This window comes from Staurois parvus, unplaced genomic scaffold (assembly GCF_062004578.1).
Source record: "Staurois parvus isolate SC_StPar_1 unplaced genomic scaffold, SC_StPar_1.0 ptg000019l, whole genome shotgun sequence".
Lineage (NCBI taxonomy): Eukaryota > Metazoa > Chordata > Amphibia > Anura > Ranidae > Staurois > Staurois parvus.
In genome coordinates this window covers 20,664,415-20,684,997 of record NW_028317815.1, presented here as the reverse complement: position 1 = coordinate 20,684,997, position 20,583 = coordinate 20,664,415, and the positions used below count along the sequence as shown (strand labels likewise).

Genomic DNA, 20,583 nt, shown 5'->3' with positions numbered 1-20,583 from the left:
TTGCTGCGACCCAAATTAAAGGGGGGCATGGGCTTCCCAGATCCAGCCCTCTATTACACAGCAGTCCACATAACTCGAGTGGTGGATTGGTGCAGGCATATCTTATGCAAGTTATGGGTCTCTATGGAACAAGACTTTGCAGGTGCACCCTTATGGGGGATGCCTTGGACTGGCGATCAGTTTACCTCATCCATTGATTCATGCCATGTTGACAGAGCTGGAAAGACTGTACAAACCTTCTTCTCTGAATAGCGATGTTTATTCTAGTGATCCTTTTATTTTTGTTTCACTTGGACTGTAACTTGCTTTGTTGTGCAAGCTATTTGATGTTCCTATAACTTTGTATTTATCTGTTCATTTATAAATAATAAAAAAAAAGGTTGAAATGTCAACCCTTCAGAATACACTATCCCTTAATGTAATTGTAGCACCCTCCTAGCATGGGATGCTAGGTAAATTTTGTTTTTGGCTCCTTTTGTAGCCAAGAGAGCAGTGATTGTTTGTTTCTTCTGGCCTATTCAGGGTTTCACAGGCTGAAAAGCTTGATTGTTTCCTCCTGCCCTGGAAGAAGCTTCCAGAGCATAGGGAAAGAGATTCAAATGAAAAGCACAAATATTTATCACACCCTAGTCAATCCCTGGAGGAGAGTGTCCAGAAGGTGGTTGGGAAGTTGATAAATAGTCTACAATCCTGGGGAGATTGTTCTTTCCTCAACAGGGAGGGTTCCAAGGCCTCTCAGGGTGCTGCCCTATGAGGCAGCCCATGGACTGGGTGGCTGTTCTTTGAGGCCTCAGCTGTGGCAGAGCTGAGGATCTGGAGTGATCCTCCCGAGGAGCTGGCTGTAGGACTTTACCCTAAGGGATCTGGTGTAGAGAAGCATTGTCTCCCTACTGGACTATGTCTGGAGGAAGCTGGGAGGTGCGCAGCTATCCTGGGAGTTTGTGAGTACTGATCTTAAATTGTGATCCCTGGTGACTGTGTATCTTTGTAATGTAAGTGTCTGAGGTAGCAGTGGACTGAGACAGCATTTATAGGGTTTCAGAATACTGGCTGTTCCCCTGTCCTTAGCGTAATTCCAGAGTGGTAGCTGAAAGAAGAGTGTCCTCCTACTACTGTGCAGCATTTTGGAGTATCCCATGGCCTAAATTCTCTCCTGTTTAAAGTTCTTTGAGCAATAAATATCAAAAAGACTCCCTAGATGGCGTTATTGGAGCTTGATTGCATGGACTGGTGCAGCCTCCATACCATTTGGGAAGAACCATCTATTATCAGCAGTAAAAGTTTAGAGGTGAATGACAGCAAGGAGATGGGTCTTAGGTTATTCAGGTTGGTGGAGTCCACTGAGGATTTTTTAAGTGTGGGGGTGATCACTACATGCTTTAGAGGGGAGGGGAAGGTACCAGAGAGATTGAAGATGTGAGTGAAGGAAAAAAAGATCTAGAGCAAGAGGGTGACTATAGTAGTGAGGGAACAGAGTTCAGCGGACATGCATTAAGGTGGGCTTCTGAGAAACGTTTGGTAACCTCATCTGCAGTAACAAGTTCAAAAGAAGAAAGTATTGGATGTGGCTTTGTACAAGATCTGTTAAGTGGGATACATATCTGTGCGGTGGAGATGTCCCCACAAATTGCCAATCACTTCAAAAACTAGATTGATGCAATCTCCTGAGCAGGGAGTGAGTTACTGTGTGGAGGTGGTGGTGGACAAAGTAGAGAGTTAAAGGTAGAGAAGAACAAATGAGGACTGGATGACAGAGTACTAATGAGAGTGATAAAGTAGGCTTGTTTGACAGCATGGAGGGAGAAATTATATTTTAAAAAGGTAGATTAATATAGGGTGAAGGCTTGTAGGGATTTAGTTTTACGCCACAATTGCTCTGGTGCACAGCTATGTCTCTTGATATTTCTGGTGTAGTCAGTCTGTCAGTTATAATGGTTGGGGCCCAATTCTTTGTATAGGGAGAGGAGCAAATGCATCCAGCGAGGATGAGAGTGAACTGTTGAATACCGAAGTGGCCAGGTCAGGGGAGGACAGAGGTGAGATTTTATCATAGAGGAGGTCAGTAGCAGAATATAGAAGGTGGCAGAAGGTTTCTACAGTTTGTCGCTTGCTGCTTGGAGGTATAGGGGATTGAAGACAGGGACACTGTGGAAGTGAAGTTGTAATCAGAGAGAGGAAAGGGTGTGTTGGTGAGATTTCAGGGAGTGCAAAGATGGGAGAATACAAGGTCAAAGGTGTTCCCATCAGAGTGAGCGGAGGACTATCTAGTGTGCTAGGTCAAAAGATTAGGTAAAGTTAAAATGTTGAGATGTAGCCAGGCTGTTAACATTAACAGGGATGTTAAAGTCACCAAGAATGATAGTATTGCAGAGGAGAGAAAGTAAGGCAGCCAGGTTGAGACATCAACAAGGAATTTTGACACTGGTCCAGGAGGCCAATAGATCACTGTAGTACTTCGAGAAACTGGAGAAAATAGACAAATACTGTGACTTTCAAAAGAAGAGAGGGAGGTGTTGTAAGGATTTGTAAGGTGCACAGTGGGGGCTAGACGCAAACCAACTTCACCTCCTTTCCATCCACTGAGTCTGGCTGAGTGAGTCTAGTTAAGGTCTCCATGAGGAGTCTAGAGAGAGAGCCAGACTCTTCAAGCCAGGCTTCAGTAATGGCAAGAAAGTTAAGGGAACAGGGAATGGGAGACAAAATAGTAATGGACAGAGGTGAGTTTGTTACAGACAGATCAAGCATTCTAGAGGGCACATGAGAAAAGAGAGGGCGGGTTGGAAGCAGGGGATGGAGATTATATTGAGTGGATTACAGCTGTTGCCAGAGGACTGAGGGTTCTGGGTGTGTGGATGACGGAGAGAGGAGGAGGAGGGTGAGGAAAGTAAGATGGGAGCAGGATATACTGTATATGAGTGCACATACCTCACTGTCCTGGTATTTGGGATAGCATGTGGGTTAAGTATTTGCAGGAGGTGATGAGTGCAGTAGTAGGGAGAGGGTAGGAGTGAGGGTGATGTATGTAAGCTATGGGTTGGAGAAGAGGGGTAAAGTAATGAGAAATTGGAAGCAAAAGTTACTAGTGTGAAATGGAAGATTATAGAAAGCATATTAACCAGTTCCTGTCCAGTGACGCACTGATATGTTGCTGGATTGGAAAGGTGATACTTTGTTCATCGTTGCAGCGATGACCAAGATATTTTTTTTAGGGCCAGTGATTCCGTTCAATGAAAAATTAATCCCAATGACTAAGAAGACGCTGGAACTCTTACAGGCAGCAGAAGGGGGTTTCATGTCCTTGCCGCTGCTTTTACCAGGCTTTCCTGTGCGATCAGGGAGCCTGGTAGGGATGTCCTGGGACACAGTGAGAGAAACAAATGTTTTATCTCCCACTGCGTGTGACATCAGAAACTGGAAGCGACTAGGATTTCATAATTTACGGTTTCGTTACCAGCGTGAGCAAGCATCTGATCAAATGGCTTTTGGTTTGATCAGATGCTTTGGAGACCAGAGGAGAGATATGGAGTATAAAGAGGACCTGTCATTGCTCATGCTATCGCAAGGGATGTTGTTCATCCCTTTTGATAGCACAAAAAGAGAGAAAATAAAATTAAAGATACAGTGAACATTTTTTTAAATAAACATAAACTTCATTAAAGCATATTTTTTACCAAAAAATGCGCTTTTGAAAAAACGCTGAGCAAATATCGTGTGACATAAAAATATGCAACACCCACCATTTTATTCCCTAGGGTCTCTGATTAATAAAATGATGGGGTTCTAAGTAGTTTTCTGGCAAGAAATTGTTTTTTACACGTAGGAGAGGAAAGTCCGAATTGGCCCGGACTGGAAGTAAAGGGCAGAGGGAGTAGGATTCAAGTAGGAGTAGGATACAAAAATCAGTCTTGTAAGATATCCGTTACAAAATGTTTTGCATGCAAATAAATTATGATTGTTTGCTCTATGACATTGCCAAGTGTGAAGTGAAGCTCTAATTAGAATGATGGCTTGACAGCCTAAACATATTAAACACACCTCAGTAGTAGCAGTCTCTGTATTTCCATGCTCACAGGTCCCATTCTACAAATATATGTTTGATGTGGGTATGCACCCCTTTAATTGTCCTCCTTGATTTATGATTGTCAAAGTCCTGGAACACTGAATTAGATACAGATTTTGTATAAATTATAGATCTGGTTTCAAAATTCGATTTTGGCCAAAATTCAGTTGCCTGTTAAAATCTAATGTATCTGTATTGTGAAAATATTATCAGTCTAATTTTTCTCCAGTCAGAAATGTTATGTCAAACTATAATCCTAAACTTCATAACATTCTTTCCTCTGAACGACATGTTCCTGGTTTGTTCACTATTTTTGCGGAAATGTGTTATGCGGGTATCATTTTAAGCAGAATACTGTGGTGGCTCGGCTCAAGACAAGAATGACTTGTTTATGGTTGGCTCTCAGTTGTTGTGTGCTTTCAAGGAGACCCGTACCTATATATCATTTTAATGTGATTGTTTTTATGTTTGCCTCAGTTTCTTATTAAAGGACTCCATGTGATGTTGCATCTAAAATGGCAACATAATGTAACTCCATAGAAAACCATATGCTTTAACGAAGGCACAAAGCAAAAGCTTCCCAATTTCCTGTAATACTTGATTTAGGTTTTTCACTTATCATAACATGGGCTGGGTGACACAGAACCTGGCAAGGTTTTAGCAGGCACTGTTTATTATCAGTTGTTGCAGGACTGAAAAAAATTAGTAAATTCAATTCCTACAATAAAGGGGGTTAGGATAAGTAGTACCGTATGCTGACCAGATCCATCTGTGTCCTTCACAAAATGCAGTTTAAAATTTGTAATCTATTGCTGTTCTGTTTGTATTTATTAAACGCTAGCAGAAGTGTGCTTGTTTATTGAACAGGATGAAATCCCACAATCCTCATAAAATTTCCGTCATAGGTCTACAACAGTGTATAGAGATCAGCAGTCTGGAGAATGTAACATATAGCACAGTTTTCGGCTGAAGTACAAGGTAGTGAAAAAGCCCTCCTTACATCCCATCCCATAGTTTATGTTCAAACTGAAACCCAGGAAGTTATAGTAACTATTTGCTCCTCTCCTATTCTCACTTCGATTTATTTATTTAAGAATACCATTGGGACAGTCAAGAACTGCTAGTCTAGGTGGGTGGATATGAACAGTTGGCAGTTTTCCTTCAAGTGTTCTCCAGCTTTCTATTGTTAAGGACACAATATAAAGTATATTGTGATCACAGCAATGTGGTAATGTGCTTCACATCTTTGCGCCAAAACTATAGCTGCCAGCTATAGCCTGTGATGCTGATCAATTGGGAAAATCCAACAGTCTGGCTGTATAGAAGTCAATCAGATCGATTTCTGTACAACTACAACCAGCTCATACATGTATCAAAATTTGGACACTCCCTGCTAAACAACTGATCCATGTATGACTGACTTTAGAAGAGCATAATGTTTGAGCACTTGTCCACATGCATGCATTTTAGAAGCATATCTTGGGCATACTAATAAAATGTCTGTGCTACTTTTGAGGAACGAGATATGTATGATGTGTGCCTCATCAGAAATTACTTCTCAGTTTTCATGCAGTATGTACAGTTGTGCTCAAAAGTTTGCATACCCTGGCAGAAATTGTGACATTTTGGCATTGATATTGAAAATATGACAGATCATGCCAAAAATGCTCTTTTATTGAAGAATGATGATCATATGAAGCCTTTTATTATCAAATAGTTGTTTGGCTCCTTTTTAAATCATAATGATAACAGAGATCACCCAAATGGCCATGATCAAAAGTTTACATACCCTGGAATGTTTGGCCTTGGTACAGACACACAAGGTGACACACACTGGTTAAAATGCTAATTAGAGGTTAATGTCCCACATCTGTGGCTTTTTAAATTGCAGTTCGTGTCAGTGTATAAATAGTCAATGACACAAAAAGGCCTGGTTAGGCATGTCAAGGTGTTGTCAGGCATATTGTAACTGGGCTTCTTTGTGACATTGGTGCAGTAAAGTCTTCTTTCTGGCACCTCGACCAAACAGCTCATTTTTGTTCAAGTATCACCGTATCGTACTCCTTAAAAACAACCATACCATCTTTTTCCAGAGCAGCCTGTATTTCTTTTGAGGTTGCCTGTGGGTTTTTCTTTGAATCCCGTACAATTCTTGTCAGTTATGGCTGTAATCTTTCTTGTTCTGCCTGACCTTGGTTTGGTATCAAGAGATCCTGAACTTTCCACTTCTTAATAGGAGATTTAACAGTACTGATTGGTATATTCAAGGCTTTGGACATCTTTTTATGTCCTTTTCCATCTTTTAAAGTTCTATTACCTTGTTACGCAGGACTTTTGACAGTTCTTTTCTGCTCCCCATGGCCCAGTATCTAGCCTAGTCAGTGCTTCCACGTAAGAGCTAACAAACTCAATTGAAATTTAAAAAGCCACAGATGTGGGACATTAACCCGTGTATGTCACCTTGTGTGTCTGTACCAAGGCCAAACATTCCAGGGTATGTTAACTTTTGATCATGGCCATTTGGGTGATTTCTGTTATCATTATGATATAAAAAGGAGCCAAACAACTATTTGATTGATAATAAATGGCTTCATATGACAATCATCCTTCAATAAAAGAGCATTTTTTGGCATGATCAGTCATATTTTCAATATCAATGCCAAAATTTCACAATTTCTGCCAGGGTATGTAAACTTTTGAGCACAACGGTATATGTTACATCTTAGCTTGCTTTTAGAATTTAGTCTTGTGTTTTATCCTGCATTAAGCAGTCTAAAAGAGGACCAAATCCAGAAAATGTGATACACAAGCCGAATAGAGCAAACAAAAAGCCTTTAACTTCTCTGACTGAGCCAAATGCTCCAAAGTTTGTGTCTCACACGATTTCCTTCACAGACACTACAGCTTACAGTGCCTACAACATTTTCTCATCTCACATTAGTGCAAGCAAGCACAGCCTACACGAGAGTGGCAACTGTCCTCTGAATTCAGGAGCAGTGCAGCATCGCTGCCCCACCATCACAGGAAGCTACATTAGGTGCACTTGACTGGCGGTGTCAACAGGTATTTCTGGGACATTTTTAGGAGGACTTAGAAAAAAACTGTAGCCAGTTGCATTAATAATGAAGTGCTGCAGCACCTATTTTTTTGAAGAGAGGCTATAGTTCTACTTCTAAATGTTCTGTGACCACATGGTATGTGCATGCATTACTGCATTTTGTCTTTCACAAAGATTTTATTAAGATTTATAGAGAATGAACAATACAACGTTTAAAAGCATAAGTCATCCAAACAATAATTGTAACACATATATAAAGTTCACAAAAGTGTGGTAGCCATCCCCTATGAGTACAAATAAGTGTACAATAATAAGAACTTAACTCAGGTGGTAATGGAAACGTTTGTACAAGAGAGTACGACAACTATAATGAAACTTGGCAAATATCACAATTTACAAAAAGAAGGTAATCCAAGTTTGACTTAACGCTCAAGAGCCATGTTCCTAGTGGTGATTTTTAATCAAATGAGTTGGTGAGGCATTACTGCAGAATTTTTAATTTTTATTATTCATGTGTGTCTGTCCTTTCCTTTCTTGTTTTTGATTGTGTATTTTTGTATGACTGGTTATTTTTAGCCCAGATAGATCTGTATAAAATGTCACTTTTTCAAATATTCAAATGAAGTCTCAAGGGATCCATTTTTATTTTTATTGTTGCTGTTCCTGTTTTCCGTTATTTTTTTATTTTTTCCTTTTGTTCATTTCCTTCCACCCACAAACAACCCTTGATAGTCCTGCAACAGTGAACATAGGAGTTCTGCTACATAGCTTTCTCCTTTTCTACTCAGGCTAAAAGAAATACATGCCATGGAATTTCATAATAGAAACTCTCCTTGGGGAAGAGAGAAAACAGTCTCAAATTTTGTGTTCTCTAGTTTTCCAGCTGTGTGCAGTCAGCAGCTGTGTAGCCTTAGCAGATAATGACCTGAAGATGGGATTGTGTGGTGGGCTTATCCTGCAGGTAGAATAAAAGACCAAATATAGTTGAAAGCATCCAGATGACAATTAAATTTAGCAATTAGGACTTACATATCTCAAATCTTTACTCACATTTCATATAAAGAAGTATGTCCCAATATGTTTTCTGTCGCAAAAGGGTGAATGGAGATGTTCTACCCTGAAGAGGCAGGACACCACAGAGATGGGAGGTGCTCCTCTCTCCTTAGATTTTTTCTAGGAGACTTTCTTCATAGTATTTATCACCCTGTTTCTGATATTTTTTTCTTTTCTTAGCACCAATTGTCTCATAGGGGTGAAATGCACTTGTTAAAACATCCAGTTGTCCAGTTTTATTAATTCCCATGCTTGATTAATGTTTTAAGTGCATACAAGCTGACCTTACTTTTTCTCAAGTGTGGCCTTCAATTTCCCAAAATGTATTAAATGGTTAAAGAAAAGCAAAGGTGGTTAACTATCTGGTCAAGGACATAACCATCCTGGTAGCAGTACATATTGTCAGGAATGTAGTGAAAATTAGAAATGCAGAAAAATGAGGCAATCCTACTACTTAGAACAGGGGTCTCCAAACTTTCTAAAAAAAAAAAAAAGGCAAGTTTATTGTCCTTCAGACTTTGAGGGGGCCAGACTGTGGTATTAGTAGAAGGAATAGTGCCCAATCATTGGTGTCAGTGGAGGAATCCTGCCCCATCATTGGTGTCAATGGAGGAATAGTGCCACATCATTGATGTCAGTGCGACGAATAGTGTCCCAGCATTGGTATCAGTTAGTGGAATACTTCATCCTTGGTGTCAGTGAAAGGAATAGTGCCCCATCATTGGTGTCAGTGAAGGGGATGCTTCATCCTTCGTGTTGGTGAAAGGAATCATGAGTCGGTGACTCATGTTACAAGGTCTCAGGTGTGAATGGGGAGCAGATGTGTTATTGCTCTCACTCTCTGATACTGGTCACTGGAAGTTCAACATGGCACCTCATGGCAAAGAACTCTCTGAGGATCTGAAAAAAAGAATTGTTGCTCTGCATAAAGATGTCATAGTCTATAAAAAGATTGCCACAAACCTGAAACTGAGCTGCAGCACGGTGGCCAAGACCATACAGCGCTTTGACAGGACAGGTTCCACTCAGAACAGGCCTCGCCATGGTTGACCAAACACGTTGAGTGCACAAGCTCAGCGTCATATCCAGAGTTTTTCTTTTGGAAATAGACATATGAGTGCTGCCAGCATTGCTGCAGAGGTTGATGGGGTGGGGGTCAGCCTGTCAGTGCTAAGACCATACGCCACACACTGCATCAAAGTGGTCTGCATGGCTGCATGGAAGCCTCTTCTAAGGATGATGCACAAGAAAGCCCGCAAACCGTTTTCTGAAGACAAGCAGACTAAGGAGGTGGATTACTGGAACCATGTCCTGTTGTCTGATGAGACCAAGATAAACTTATTGGGTTCAGATGGTGTCAAGCGTGTGTGGTGGCAACCAGATGAGGAGTACAAAGACAAGTTTGTCTTGCCTACAGTCAAGCATGGTGGTGGGAGTGTCATGGTTTGGGGCTGCATGAGTGCTGCCAGCACTGCGGAGGTACAGTTCATTGAGGGAACCATGAATGCCAACACGTACTGTGACATACTGAAGCTGAGCATGATCCCCTCTTTTTGGAGACTGGGCTGCAGGGCAGTATTCCAACATAACGACCCCAAACACACCTCCAAGACGACCACTGCCTTGCTAAAGTAGCTGAGGGTAAAGGTGATGGACTGGCCAAGCACGTCTCCAGACCTAAACCCTATTGAGCATCTGTGGGGCATCCTCAAGCGGAAGGTGGAGGAGTGCAAAGTCTCTAACATCCACCAGCTCCGTGATATCGTCATTGAGGAGTGGAAGAGGACTCCAATGGCAACCTGTGAAGCTCTGGTGAACTCCATGCCCAAGAGGGTTAAGGCAGTGCTGGAAAATAATGGTGGCCACACAAAATATTGATACTTTGGGCCCAATTTGGACATTTTCACTTAGGGGTGTACTCACTTTTGTTGCCAGCTGTTTAGACATTAATGGCTGTGTGTTGAGTTATTTTGAGGGGACAGCAAATTTACACTGTTATACAAGCTGTACACTCACTACTTTACATTGTAGCAAAGTGTCATTTCTTCAGTGTTGTCACAAGAAAAGATATAATAAAGTATTTACAAAAATGTGAGGGGTGTACTCACTTCTATGAGATACTGTATCTCTCTCTCTCTTTCTGTGTATGTGTGTGTGTGTATGTGTGTGTATATATACAGTTGTGTTCAAAAGTTTATCACCCAAGAAATCACCCAAATGGCCAAGATCAAAAGTTTACATACCCTGGAATGTTTGGCCTTGGTACAGACACACAAGGTGACACACACGGATTAAAATGCCAATTAGAGGTTAATGTCCCACATCTGTGGCTTTTTAAATTGCAATTAGTGTCAGTGTATAAATAGTCAATGAGTTTGTTAGCTCTGGAAGTACTGACTAGGCTAGATACTGAGCCATGGGGATCAGAAACGAACTGTTAAATGTCCTGCATAACAAGGTAATGGAACTTTATAAAGATGGAAAAGGACATAAAAAGATGTCCAAAGCCTTGAATATGCCAATCAGTACTGTTAAATCGCCTATTAAGAAGTGGAAAGTTCAGGGATCTCTTGATACCAAGACAAGGTCAGGTAAACCAAGAAAGATTGCAGCCACAACTGCCAGAAGAATTGTTCGGGATTGTTTCAGCATGGGCCCTGGCAAATTCTAGGAGGGCTTTTTTGTGCATGGGCTTTAGTTGAGGTTTCCTTCGTGGATGACAGCCATGCATGCCATTCCTCTGCAGTATGCGCCGTATTGTGTCACGGGAAACAATCACCCCATTTGGGCTTTTTACTTCTTTAGCTAACTGCAGTGAACTTTTATGGCAATTTTCTTCAACCCTTCTCATCAGAAGACACTCCTGTTGAGCTGTTAACTTATTTGGATGGCCTTGATGTCTCTGTGAAATGGTTGCAGTTCCATCTTTTTAAATTTTTCTATCACTTTTGCTACAGTCTTCTGACTGATGAGTAAAGCTGTGCTGATCTTCTTGTAGCCTTCACCTTTCTTGTGTGAATAAATTATTTTCTTTATCAAGCCTTATGACATTTCTCTTCCATGTGGTGCCATTGCTGACAGCATGAAATGGAAAGGGGTTTTCTTTAAGTAACACCCTTTTGTAATCAGCTGTCTGCTGAACATCTGTTTAATGAATAATTAGATTCCCCTGTAGCTGAATTCCTGTTAATTAGGATTTTTTTGTCTAAAATTTGGTTTTGCTCCTAAGACTTTCATTGGGGTGTATTTATTTTTGCAGCATGGCCTTGAATGCATTTGTTAGGAAAAATACTTTTTGTGTTCAAATTAACAAATCTTGTTTGCAATCAATGGCCCGCAGGGGTGAGGGTGTACTCATTTATGCTGAGCTGTGTGTGTGTGTATGTATGTATGTATGTATGTGTTTATGTGTATGTATATATATGTATGTATATATATATATATATATATATATATATATATATATATATATATACACATACACACACACATACACTACTTTTCATTTGTTTGTACCTTAATGTTTCTATTCCTCGACTCTGTTTACGGTGGTAAATGGAAGTATAGTGAAATGTCGGTCAAGCAGTATATCATGTTGCAGCCCTGAACATCCAAACCTCCTCAGTCTTTCCTACACTATTCCCTCAGAAATTTCCTCCTCCGCTGAAGATAGACTTCTCATTCCAAACCTTTTTAATTCCCTGCTCTTCATTTGCCATGTAACTGTCTCGTGAAAGCTGTATTTGCTGCTTCTTTGACAAGCTATGCAAATGCTCATCAAAATCTTTTATTACCTTTCACTGCTGGTATACTCCCACACAGAGGATACTTTTCAGAAAGGACGACGAAGTTCACTTCCTCACAAATCTACTTTACCATTATTTAAATATGTGGCCATCATTTATCAGTTAGGTTTTTTTGGTCACAGTTGAAAGTGTGCATAACATTTTCTGTAGTTGCTGCTCAGTAAGTTGATGTTTTCAAATCTGAAAATAAATAAAACTCTGCTATTTTGTAATGGCAGGCTTTTTTTAGGCAGATTTGCCAGGTTTTGCAGAATGGCTTGGACTATAGTATGAAAGTCATAGTGCAGGATGTGAACATCTGCTTGTGATGGGGAGGATGCTCCTTAGATGACTGTGGGCTGTGTCATTTTGGAAATCCTAAAGTGGATCTGCAGAAAGACTTCATGCTGTTGGAAAAAAATATATAGAGTATACTAAAATTTAATTTAAGGTTTTTCCTTGATTTTTAGAGAGTGGCTTCAGAGCCTTTTATAGTAGTGGTGCTCCGAAATGAAAATTCTGGTACTGAAACCTAAAATTTAGGATGTACTTGGCCGAAAACCAAAACGAACGGTTTCCATTTTTTTTAAAATTTAATTACTGTGGCTGGCAATTTTTTATTGAAGTCACTAGGGGGCGCTTTTGCATTGAAGTCAATGTGGACTCGACTTTGCAGGAAAATCTGAGACACGATTTTGAATTGAAGTTACTAGGGGGAGTTTTTGCATTGAAGTCAATGTGGACTCGACTTTGCATAAAAATCTGAGACGCGATTTTGCATTGAAGTCACTAGGGGCCGTTTTTGTTAACACTATTTTCGGCTGATTAGTTTTGGCCACCAATCTATTGGTGCATCCATATTTTATAGGTACTACATTTCCTTGAAATCTCTGGAGGCTGAATGCCCAGTGAATGCTTATATATAAAATAGCTTGCCTTATAGCAACTCTTTGTCATTGGCTTACGTTTGTTAGTTTGAGGGAATTTTAACTTTTTTTTTTTTATATCAACAGTACGTTGCTGCAAACCACTGTATACCACTTTCTCCATAGAATTCTAGAATGTAGCCAGTGCTCAGAGCAGCTCCCTATTTCACTTTTTCATCTCCATGTACATGTTGGCCCTTCAGTGCACAAAGATACTCAGTGCAACAGCAGACAGCTTCACTGTTGTATTGGTTTCGTAGGAGGTAAATGCATGAGAATAGTCAATCAATGGACTACAGCACACTAAAGGTCTATATGGGAAAAAGCCTCTAAAACCTAGACCGTTTATACAGTATATTTGAATTGCCATGTTTGGCTGATTGTGTATGGATAGTCATTCACGCTCTAAATTGATAATTTTTTTAGACAGATGTGTAAGGCTTTTCAAATGAAACTGTTATTATGAGAGTCCAAAAGACTTTTTTGTAAATGTCTGTACCACAGTAGGCAATAATTCTTTGAGGAAGTGTATAAAGTGAACCTGACCTGGCTTAGCTCAAAGGTAACAACTAGAGCGCAACCTAAAATGTAAGGACCCTTTGGCACCTTTGGACATCTGCGTTAGTCTTCAAATTGACCCAAGGGTCTCTGTGCCGCCCCTTGGATCATAGGCCCAGGCTGCACATCCAAGTCAAAATTAAGGCCATTCAGCTATCCAATGCCTTTTAAATTCTTTAGGAATTTTTAAGTATACCTTCAATATTTTTCTCAGGCTTTAATGCTTACTTTCATTTTTTTTTTTGTAGGTGACACAAAACTTCATACAGAACGAGGAAATATTACAGTAGGTATGCGTTTGACCTATTTTACTTTCTGGTAAAATTGCTTTCAGTGGTGTGTAATACAATACAAACTTTTAAACAAAATGTCCTCCTGCAGGCAGGAAACACACTGCACATATTGTATCAAATGCTCAGTGACATTTGTAAAGATGCCAGGATCGGATACAAATTAACCATTCATAGTAACAGTAATGTAAAACACATGCATGAACAGTGTCTTAAATTGACCATTCCTGTACTTTAATTGGGAAGCAGGTAAATTATTCTCCAAACTGCCTAAACTACAAACTACCTAAAACAAATAAACAAAATATTGAAACCAGAACAAACATTTAACCAAAATATAATATCTTGAGCTGCATAAACTTAGCATTAGCACAAATTGCTAATCGGCCAATCACATGGTAGCAACTCCATGCATTTAGGCATCTAGATGTGGTTAAGACGACTTGATGAAGTTCAAACTGAGCATCAGAATGAGGAAAAATGGGGATTTGTTACTTTGAATGTGGCACGGTTGTTGGTTCCTGACGGGCTAGTCTGAGTATTTGAAAAACTGCTGATCTACTGGGATTTTCACGCAAACCATCTCTAGGGTATACAGAGAATTGTTTGAAAAAGAGAAAATATTCAATGAGCGGCAGTTGTGTGGACAAAAATGCCTTGTTGATGTCAGAGGAGAATGGGCAGACTGGTTCAAAATGATAGAAAGGCAATAATAACTCAAATAACCACTTGTTACAACCAAGGTATGCAGAATACCATCTCTGAAGGCACAACACGTCAAACCTTGAAGCAGATGGGCTACAGCAGCAAAATACCACACCAGATGCCACTCCTGTCAGCTAAGAACAGGAAAACGGAGGCTACAATTTGCACAGGCTCACCAAAATTGAACAATAGAAATTTGGAAAAATGTTACCTGGTCTGATGAGTCTCGATTTCAGCTGCTACATTGAGATGGTAGGGTCAGTTTTTGGCCTAAACAACATGAAATCATGGATCCATCCTGCCTTGTATCAACAGTTCAGGCTGGTGGTGTGATGCTGTGGGGGATATTTTCTTGGCACACTTTGGGCCCCTTAGTACCAAATGAGTATCGTTTAACCACTTTCCTACCGGGCACTTATACCCCTTCATGCCCAGGCCAGTTTTCAGCGCTGTCGCACTTTGAGTAACAATTGCGCGGTCATGCAACATTGTACCCATATTAAATTTTTATCATTTTTTTTTCACACAAATAGAGCTTTTTTTTGGTGGTATTTAATTGCTACTGGGTGTTTTATTTTTTGCGCTATAAATAAAAAAGAGCAATAAATTTAAAGAGCAAAAAATTTAAAGAAAAAAAAAGGTTTTCTTTGTTTCGATCATAAAATTTTGCACACAGGTAATTTTTTCTCCTTTACTGATGTACAGTGATGAGGCTGCACTGATGGGCTCTGATAGGCAGCACTGATGGGCACTGATGAGGTGGTACGGATAGGCGGCACTCATGGCCGCTGATGAGGTGGCACGGATAGGCAGCACTGATGGGCGCTAATAAGCAGCACTGATATGCAATAATGTTGGGCACTGACTGGCGGCAGAGCTGTGTACTGACTGGCGGCACTGGTGAGCACAGGTGGGTGGCACTGGGCACAGGTGGATGGCACTGCTGGGTACGTATGGGTGGCACAGGTGGGCGACACTGCTGGGCACCTATCATCAGGGCACTGATCATCTGTGCCGATTCGTCCTCTGATAATTGATGGTTATCGGGAGTACTTTTGCATGAGGAAAGTGCAGCAATAACTGGCAACTGCATTTACTGGTGATCTGCTGTGTCATTGGACATGGCTGTAAACGTGGTAAAAAGGCCACTGTGATTGGCATTTTATCACATCACGCGATCAGCTGTGTCCATATGGTGTACGGGAGGGTGTGTTCTGGCAGTACGTCATACGTCGACCTCCCAGGACTGGACAACCGCGCTGTAGCCGTCATTCAGCTATAGCGCTGTTGCCAAGTGGTTAATCTCCATGATGTACCGGAGTATTGTTGCTGACCATGTCCATCCCTTTATGACTACAGTGTAGCCATCCTCTGATGGCTACTTCCTGCAGGATAATGCACCATGTGACAAAGCTCAAATTATCTCAAACTGATTTCTTGAACATGGCAATGAGTTCACGGTGTGACGATCGTGCGTCAGACCCCTGACTTTCTCACCAAACTTGTGACCAAAGGACTAGCCAATCTGAAACCGCGATGTCACGTGCGTAACAATGCCACGCCCAGCTGCACCCTGCACAACGATTTTCCAGCTCACTGGACCACAAATCGATGTACCGGCAGCCTGGGAGCGATTGTCACTGGGTCAGGTAATTACGCAATTAACCCTTCACACTGCCACCACCTCCTTTTTGTACAGAGAAAGAGGAAACTCGGCAATATCAGCAATAACACTATGATGGTTGAGATAATCATCTGTATAGCACTGTCACCGCAGACAGGTTATACAGAGGGTTAAACAAACACAGTAGCGCTCTTTTAGAGGCAGGAATTCCTAAATTGCATTAAGGAGCTTTAGAAACAGTTAAACACTTTCAGAAAGAAAGATTTATTACTAAAAGGTCAAAAGGGTGCAATAAAAATATTTACATAAAAAAGATGTAACCAATATATATATATATATAAATATACAGAGAGCAAGAGCACAGCAAAGAGATAACAGAGAGAAGTTAGAGGGTTAAAGTACTTGCCAAAGTCCTGGATTAAGCAGATCAAGTTTCAGAGCAAAAGGGCACGCTCTCCCAAGGTGGTTCTGATGTTAAAAGGGAGAATTCTTCAACTTCCTTCTCTTAGGCCTGACAGCCCATTTTGTAGCCCCTCAGCAGGGGGTGTCTCTGAAGCCAAGGACCAATGCCTCATTTAGGGAGGGATTGTCTGTGCGGAGACCCAAACTAGATCCAAAATCTCTCGTAACTCATATTTTGGCTCATAACTTTTCCTAGGCACAAGTACCATTCCACCAGCGGGAAGATTAGTATGCAGACGCATCTGAGGAACGGTTACATATGAGATATGAAATACATACTTGGAGGGTTCAAGAGATGTAATTTTCTGCTTTCCTAGGTATTCCAGTCAGGGAGTGTGACCTATCAAACGATTTGTCTAATCGTGGGCCATCTGAAGATAGGCCTGGTTTTTATGTAAGTCTCTCATATTCCAAGATATGAGACATAGGGGAAAAATGGATTTTAAAAGTGTTATCTAGTTCCTTACTCCTCTAGAATGTCTTTGAACTCAGGGGAAGGCTTGGGTTATCTTTTTACGAGGTGCCAGATTACTCAGCTTCCCAGCCCGCCCGGCACCCAGCTCAAAAATGGTTTATAGCTCGGAGCTCCCTGCTGTGCCCTGGCCAGCCTGTGACACTCCAAACACACACACACCGACCATATGTCACTGTGACTCTCAGGGAGAGGGGAGAATGAGGGGAGAAATGTTTGTACAAGATGGATGACCCTTTGCCAAAATGGAGGTTGGAGCCAAAATGGTTGAACCGCGTCCATCTCTGTGGCATGATTGCGACACATGGTACTCCAGTGGCCTTCACAGTCACCAGATCTCAATCCAATAGAGCACCTTTGAGATGTGTTGAAATGGAGGATTTGCATCATGGATGTGCAGCGGACAAATCTGCAGCAACTGCATGATGCTATCATGTCAATATGAACCAAAATTTCTGAGAAATGTATCCAACACCTTGTTGATTCTATACCAGAAGAATTAAGGCAGTTCTGAAAGCAAAAGGGGGTTCAACCCAGTAACTAGCAAGGTGTACCTAATAAAGTGGCCTGTGTGTTTATGTATTTATTTATATATTGTGTGTCTATAATCTACCACCTCAAAAAAATTAAAGGAACACTTTTTTAATCAGAGTATAGCATCAAGCCAATTAAACTCCTAGGATATTGATCTGGTCAGTTAAGTAGCAGAGGGGGTTATTAATCCATTTCAGCTGCATTGGTGTTAATAAAATTAATAACAGGTGCACTAGATGGGCAACAATGAGATGACCCCAAAACAGGAATGGTTTTACAGGTGGAGGCCACTGATATTTCTTTCCCTACTCATCTTTCTGACTGTTTTTCACTAGTTTTGCATTAGGCTAGGGTCAGTGGCACAACTGGTAGCACGAGGCGATAAAGGGCCCCTACAGAGGTTGCAAAGGTAGTCCAACTCCTCCAGGATGGCACATCAATACGTGCCATTGCCAGAAGTTTTGCTGTGTCTCCCAGCACAGTGTCAAGAGCATGGAGGAGATTCCAGGACACAGGCAAGTTACTCTAGGAGAGCTGGACAGGGTTGTAGAAGGTCCTTAACCCGTCAACAGGACCGGTATCTGCTTCTTTGTGCAAGGAGGAACAGGATGAGCACTGCCAGAGCCCTACAAAATGACCTCCAGCAGGCCACTGGTATAAATGTCTCTGACCAAATAATTAGAAAAAGACTTCATGAGGGTGGCCTGAGAGCTCACTGCCCAGCACCATAGAGCTCAAATGGCATTTGCCATTGAACACCAGAATTGGCATGTCCGCCACTGGTGCCCTATGCTTTTCACAGATGAGCTCAGGTTCACCCTGAGCACATGTGACAGATGTGAAAGGGTCTGGTGAAACCATGGAGAACGTTATGCTGCCTGCAACATCGTACAGCATGACTGTTTTGGTGGTGGGTCAGTGATGGTCTGGGGAGGCATATCCATGGAGGGACGCACAGACCTCTCCAGGCTAGACAATTGCACCCTGACTGCCATTAGGTATCAGGATGAAATCCTTGGAAACATTGTAAGACCCTTCGCTGGTGCAGTGGGTCCTGGTGTATGACAATGCCTGACCTCATGTGGCGAGAGTATGTAGGCAGTTCCTGGAGGATGAAGGAATTGATACTGTTGAATGGCCCCCACTCTCGCCTGACCTAAATCCAATAGAACATCTCTGAGATATCATGTTTCGGTCCATCCGACGACGCCCTGTCGAGGAGCTCAATGATGCCCTGGTCCAGATCTGGGAGGAAATACCCCAGGGCACCATCTGTCAGCTTATTAGGAGCATGCCCCGACATTGTCAGGTATGCATACAAGCACGTGGGGGCCAAACAAACTGAGTACCATGTTGATTTGCTGCAAGGAAATTTCAGCAAAATGGACTAGCCTGCTGCATCATTTTTTCACTTAGATTTTTGGGGTGTCTTTGAATTCAGTCCTATGTAGGTTGATAAATTTCATTTCCATCAAACGATGGGGCATTCTTACGTTCCTAACACATTACCCAGTCCATATCAGGATATCCAGCATGATCATTTTTCCCCATTGAGATCTGATGTGTTTTCAAAGTGTTCCTTTAATTTTTTTGAGCATTGTATTTAGTTTAAAGTAGAACTATAGGCAAAGATTCTTTTCATTTTTGATAAAGTACGGGAGGGTTATAACCCCTGTAAAGTTTCTTTTTGTCATCTTTGTCCCATTGGAGAGATGTAGCTTCACTTCCTGTCTCATAGCCAAACAGAAAGTGAGAGGAAATCTCTGAAAATTTAAGGGAATCTCTTGGGGACCCCCAGATCACCAGAACCACTGTCCCAATTGAAAAATTTCCCATCTATGACTTTTCTGGGGACAACCCAAAATATGGGATTTACTTTCACTTTCACTTTCAATGATAATGATAAACAGGAGAAATAGAAAATTCTCCCTAACTGGGACACGTACAACACAATAAAAACTGACAAGGGTTCCAATCCCTCTCCACTCTACAAAGTTTTGCCTTTAGTTATACCTAAAAGCCGGTGGCAGGATTTTTCAACATCTTTCGGGTGTGTCATATTCCTGGGTCCACCTGCTTACCACTTTGTAAACGTAAATGTTTGAATATAGATTTTATAATGGAATAATACAGTAACCAGTGTCCTTTTAATGTGGGCAAAAAAAAAAACGCAGAACTTGCTGGAAACCATTTCACTTTTTTTTTTTTTGTACATTTCAGATTCCTCAGATGGATGTTTAATGGCTTCTACAAAACATGGAACAATAGATGTATATGTCAGTCAAGCTGGTAAAGTGCATCTCAAATCTGACAAAGGTAAGTATTATTTGCACACGGTAAAATGCACTTTTTAGATCTGACGGGTAACTAAAACCCTGTACAATAAAATGGTGGCAGTTGCATTGTTGTTGGCACATTACTGTACATGTAGAGATAATTTGGTGGATTTACCACCGATGCACTTCTACAACAAAGATGAGAGTTCAGTATAAAAAGGAAAACAAACACAATATAGTCTATGTACATGTCAGTGCTGCCACAGGCATAGTACCTAAAGTGTTACTAAACCCAGGTCCCTGCATTCACTATATCTGGTCTCCCACAGTACACAGAACATGGAAACGCAATTATTTTAGTAAATATAAACTGCTAAATACCTTTTCTAATCGGCAGTTAAAGCAGTCTTGTGACTTCTATTAGTGTTTAGCAGAGCATTGGTTAAAGCTTGTAGGAGGAGTTTTCATTCTCCCCTGATTGTCCGATGAGGGTGCATAACCCCTGACCCTCTGTCTGGACAGCGCTTATTGGCTCTGTGCTGATTACAAGCACTCTCCCAAGGAAAAAAAAAACTAGCAATACACACCAAACTTAGCATGTGCAGCTTGCCCCCAAGGCTCTGTTCTATTAGCAGATGTATTGGGGAAAGAAGAAGAGAAGACAGCATCAAACATTGTTTTTACACAATGCAGAGGATTAATCCCTTAGGTGCTACAGTGAGTATAACCAGCATGATTTACAGCATATACAGACTGATTTTACTGTTGTGGTTTTAGTAT

The 20,583-nt window shown here is 41.1% G+C and overlaps 1 protein-coding gene across 2 annotated transcripts in view; it reads left to right on the top strand.

The window, feature by feature from the left end:
- FAM185A (family with sequence similarity 185 member A) overlaps window positions 1–20,583 on the top strand; it is a 78,782-nt gene that overhangs the window by 51,591 nt on the left and 6,608 nt on the right. For both annotated transcript variants that reach the window (XM_089685649.1, XM_089685645.1), the window contains 2 exons: window positions 13,689–13,730; window positions 19,748–19,843. In XM_089685649.1, the coding sequence (XP_089541775.1) occupies window positions 13,689–13,730; window positions 19,748–19,843 (138 nt within the window). The remainder of the gene's footprint in view (window positions 1–13,688; window positions 13,731–19,747; window positions 19,844–20,583) is intronic.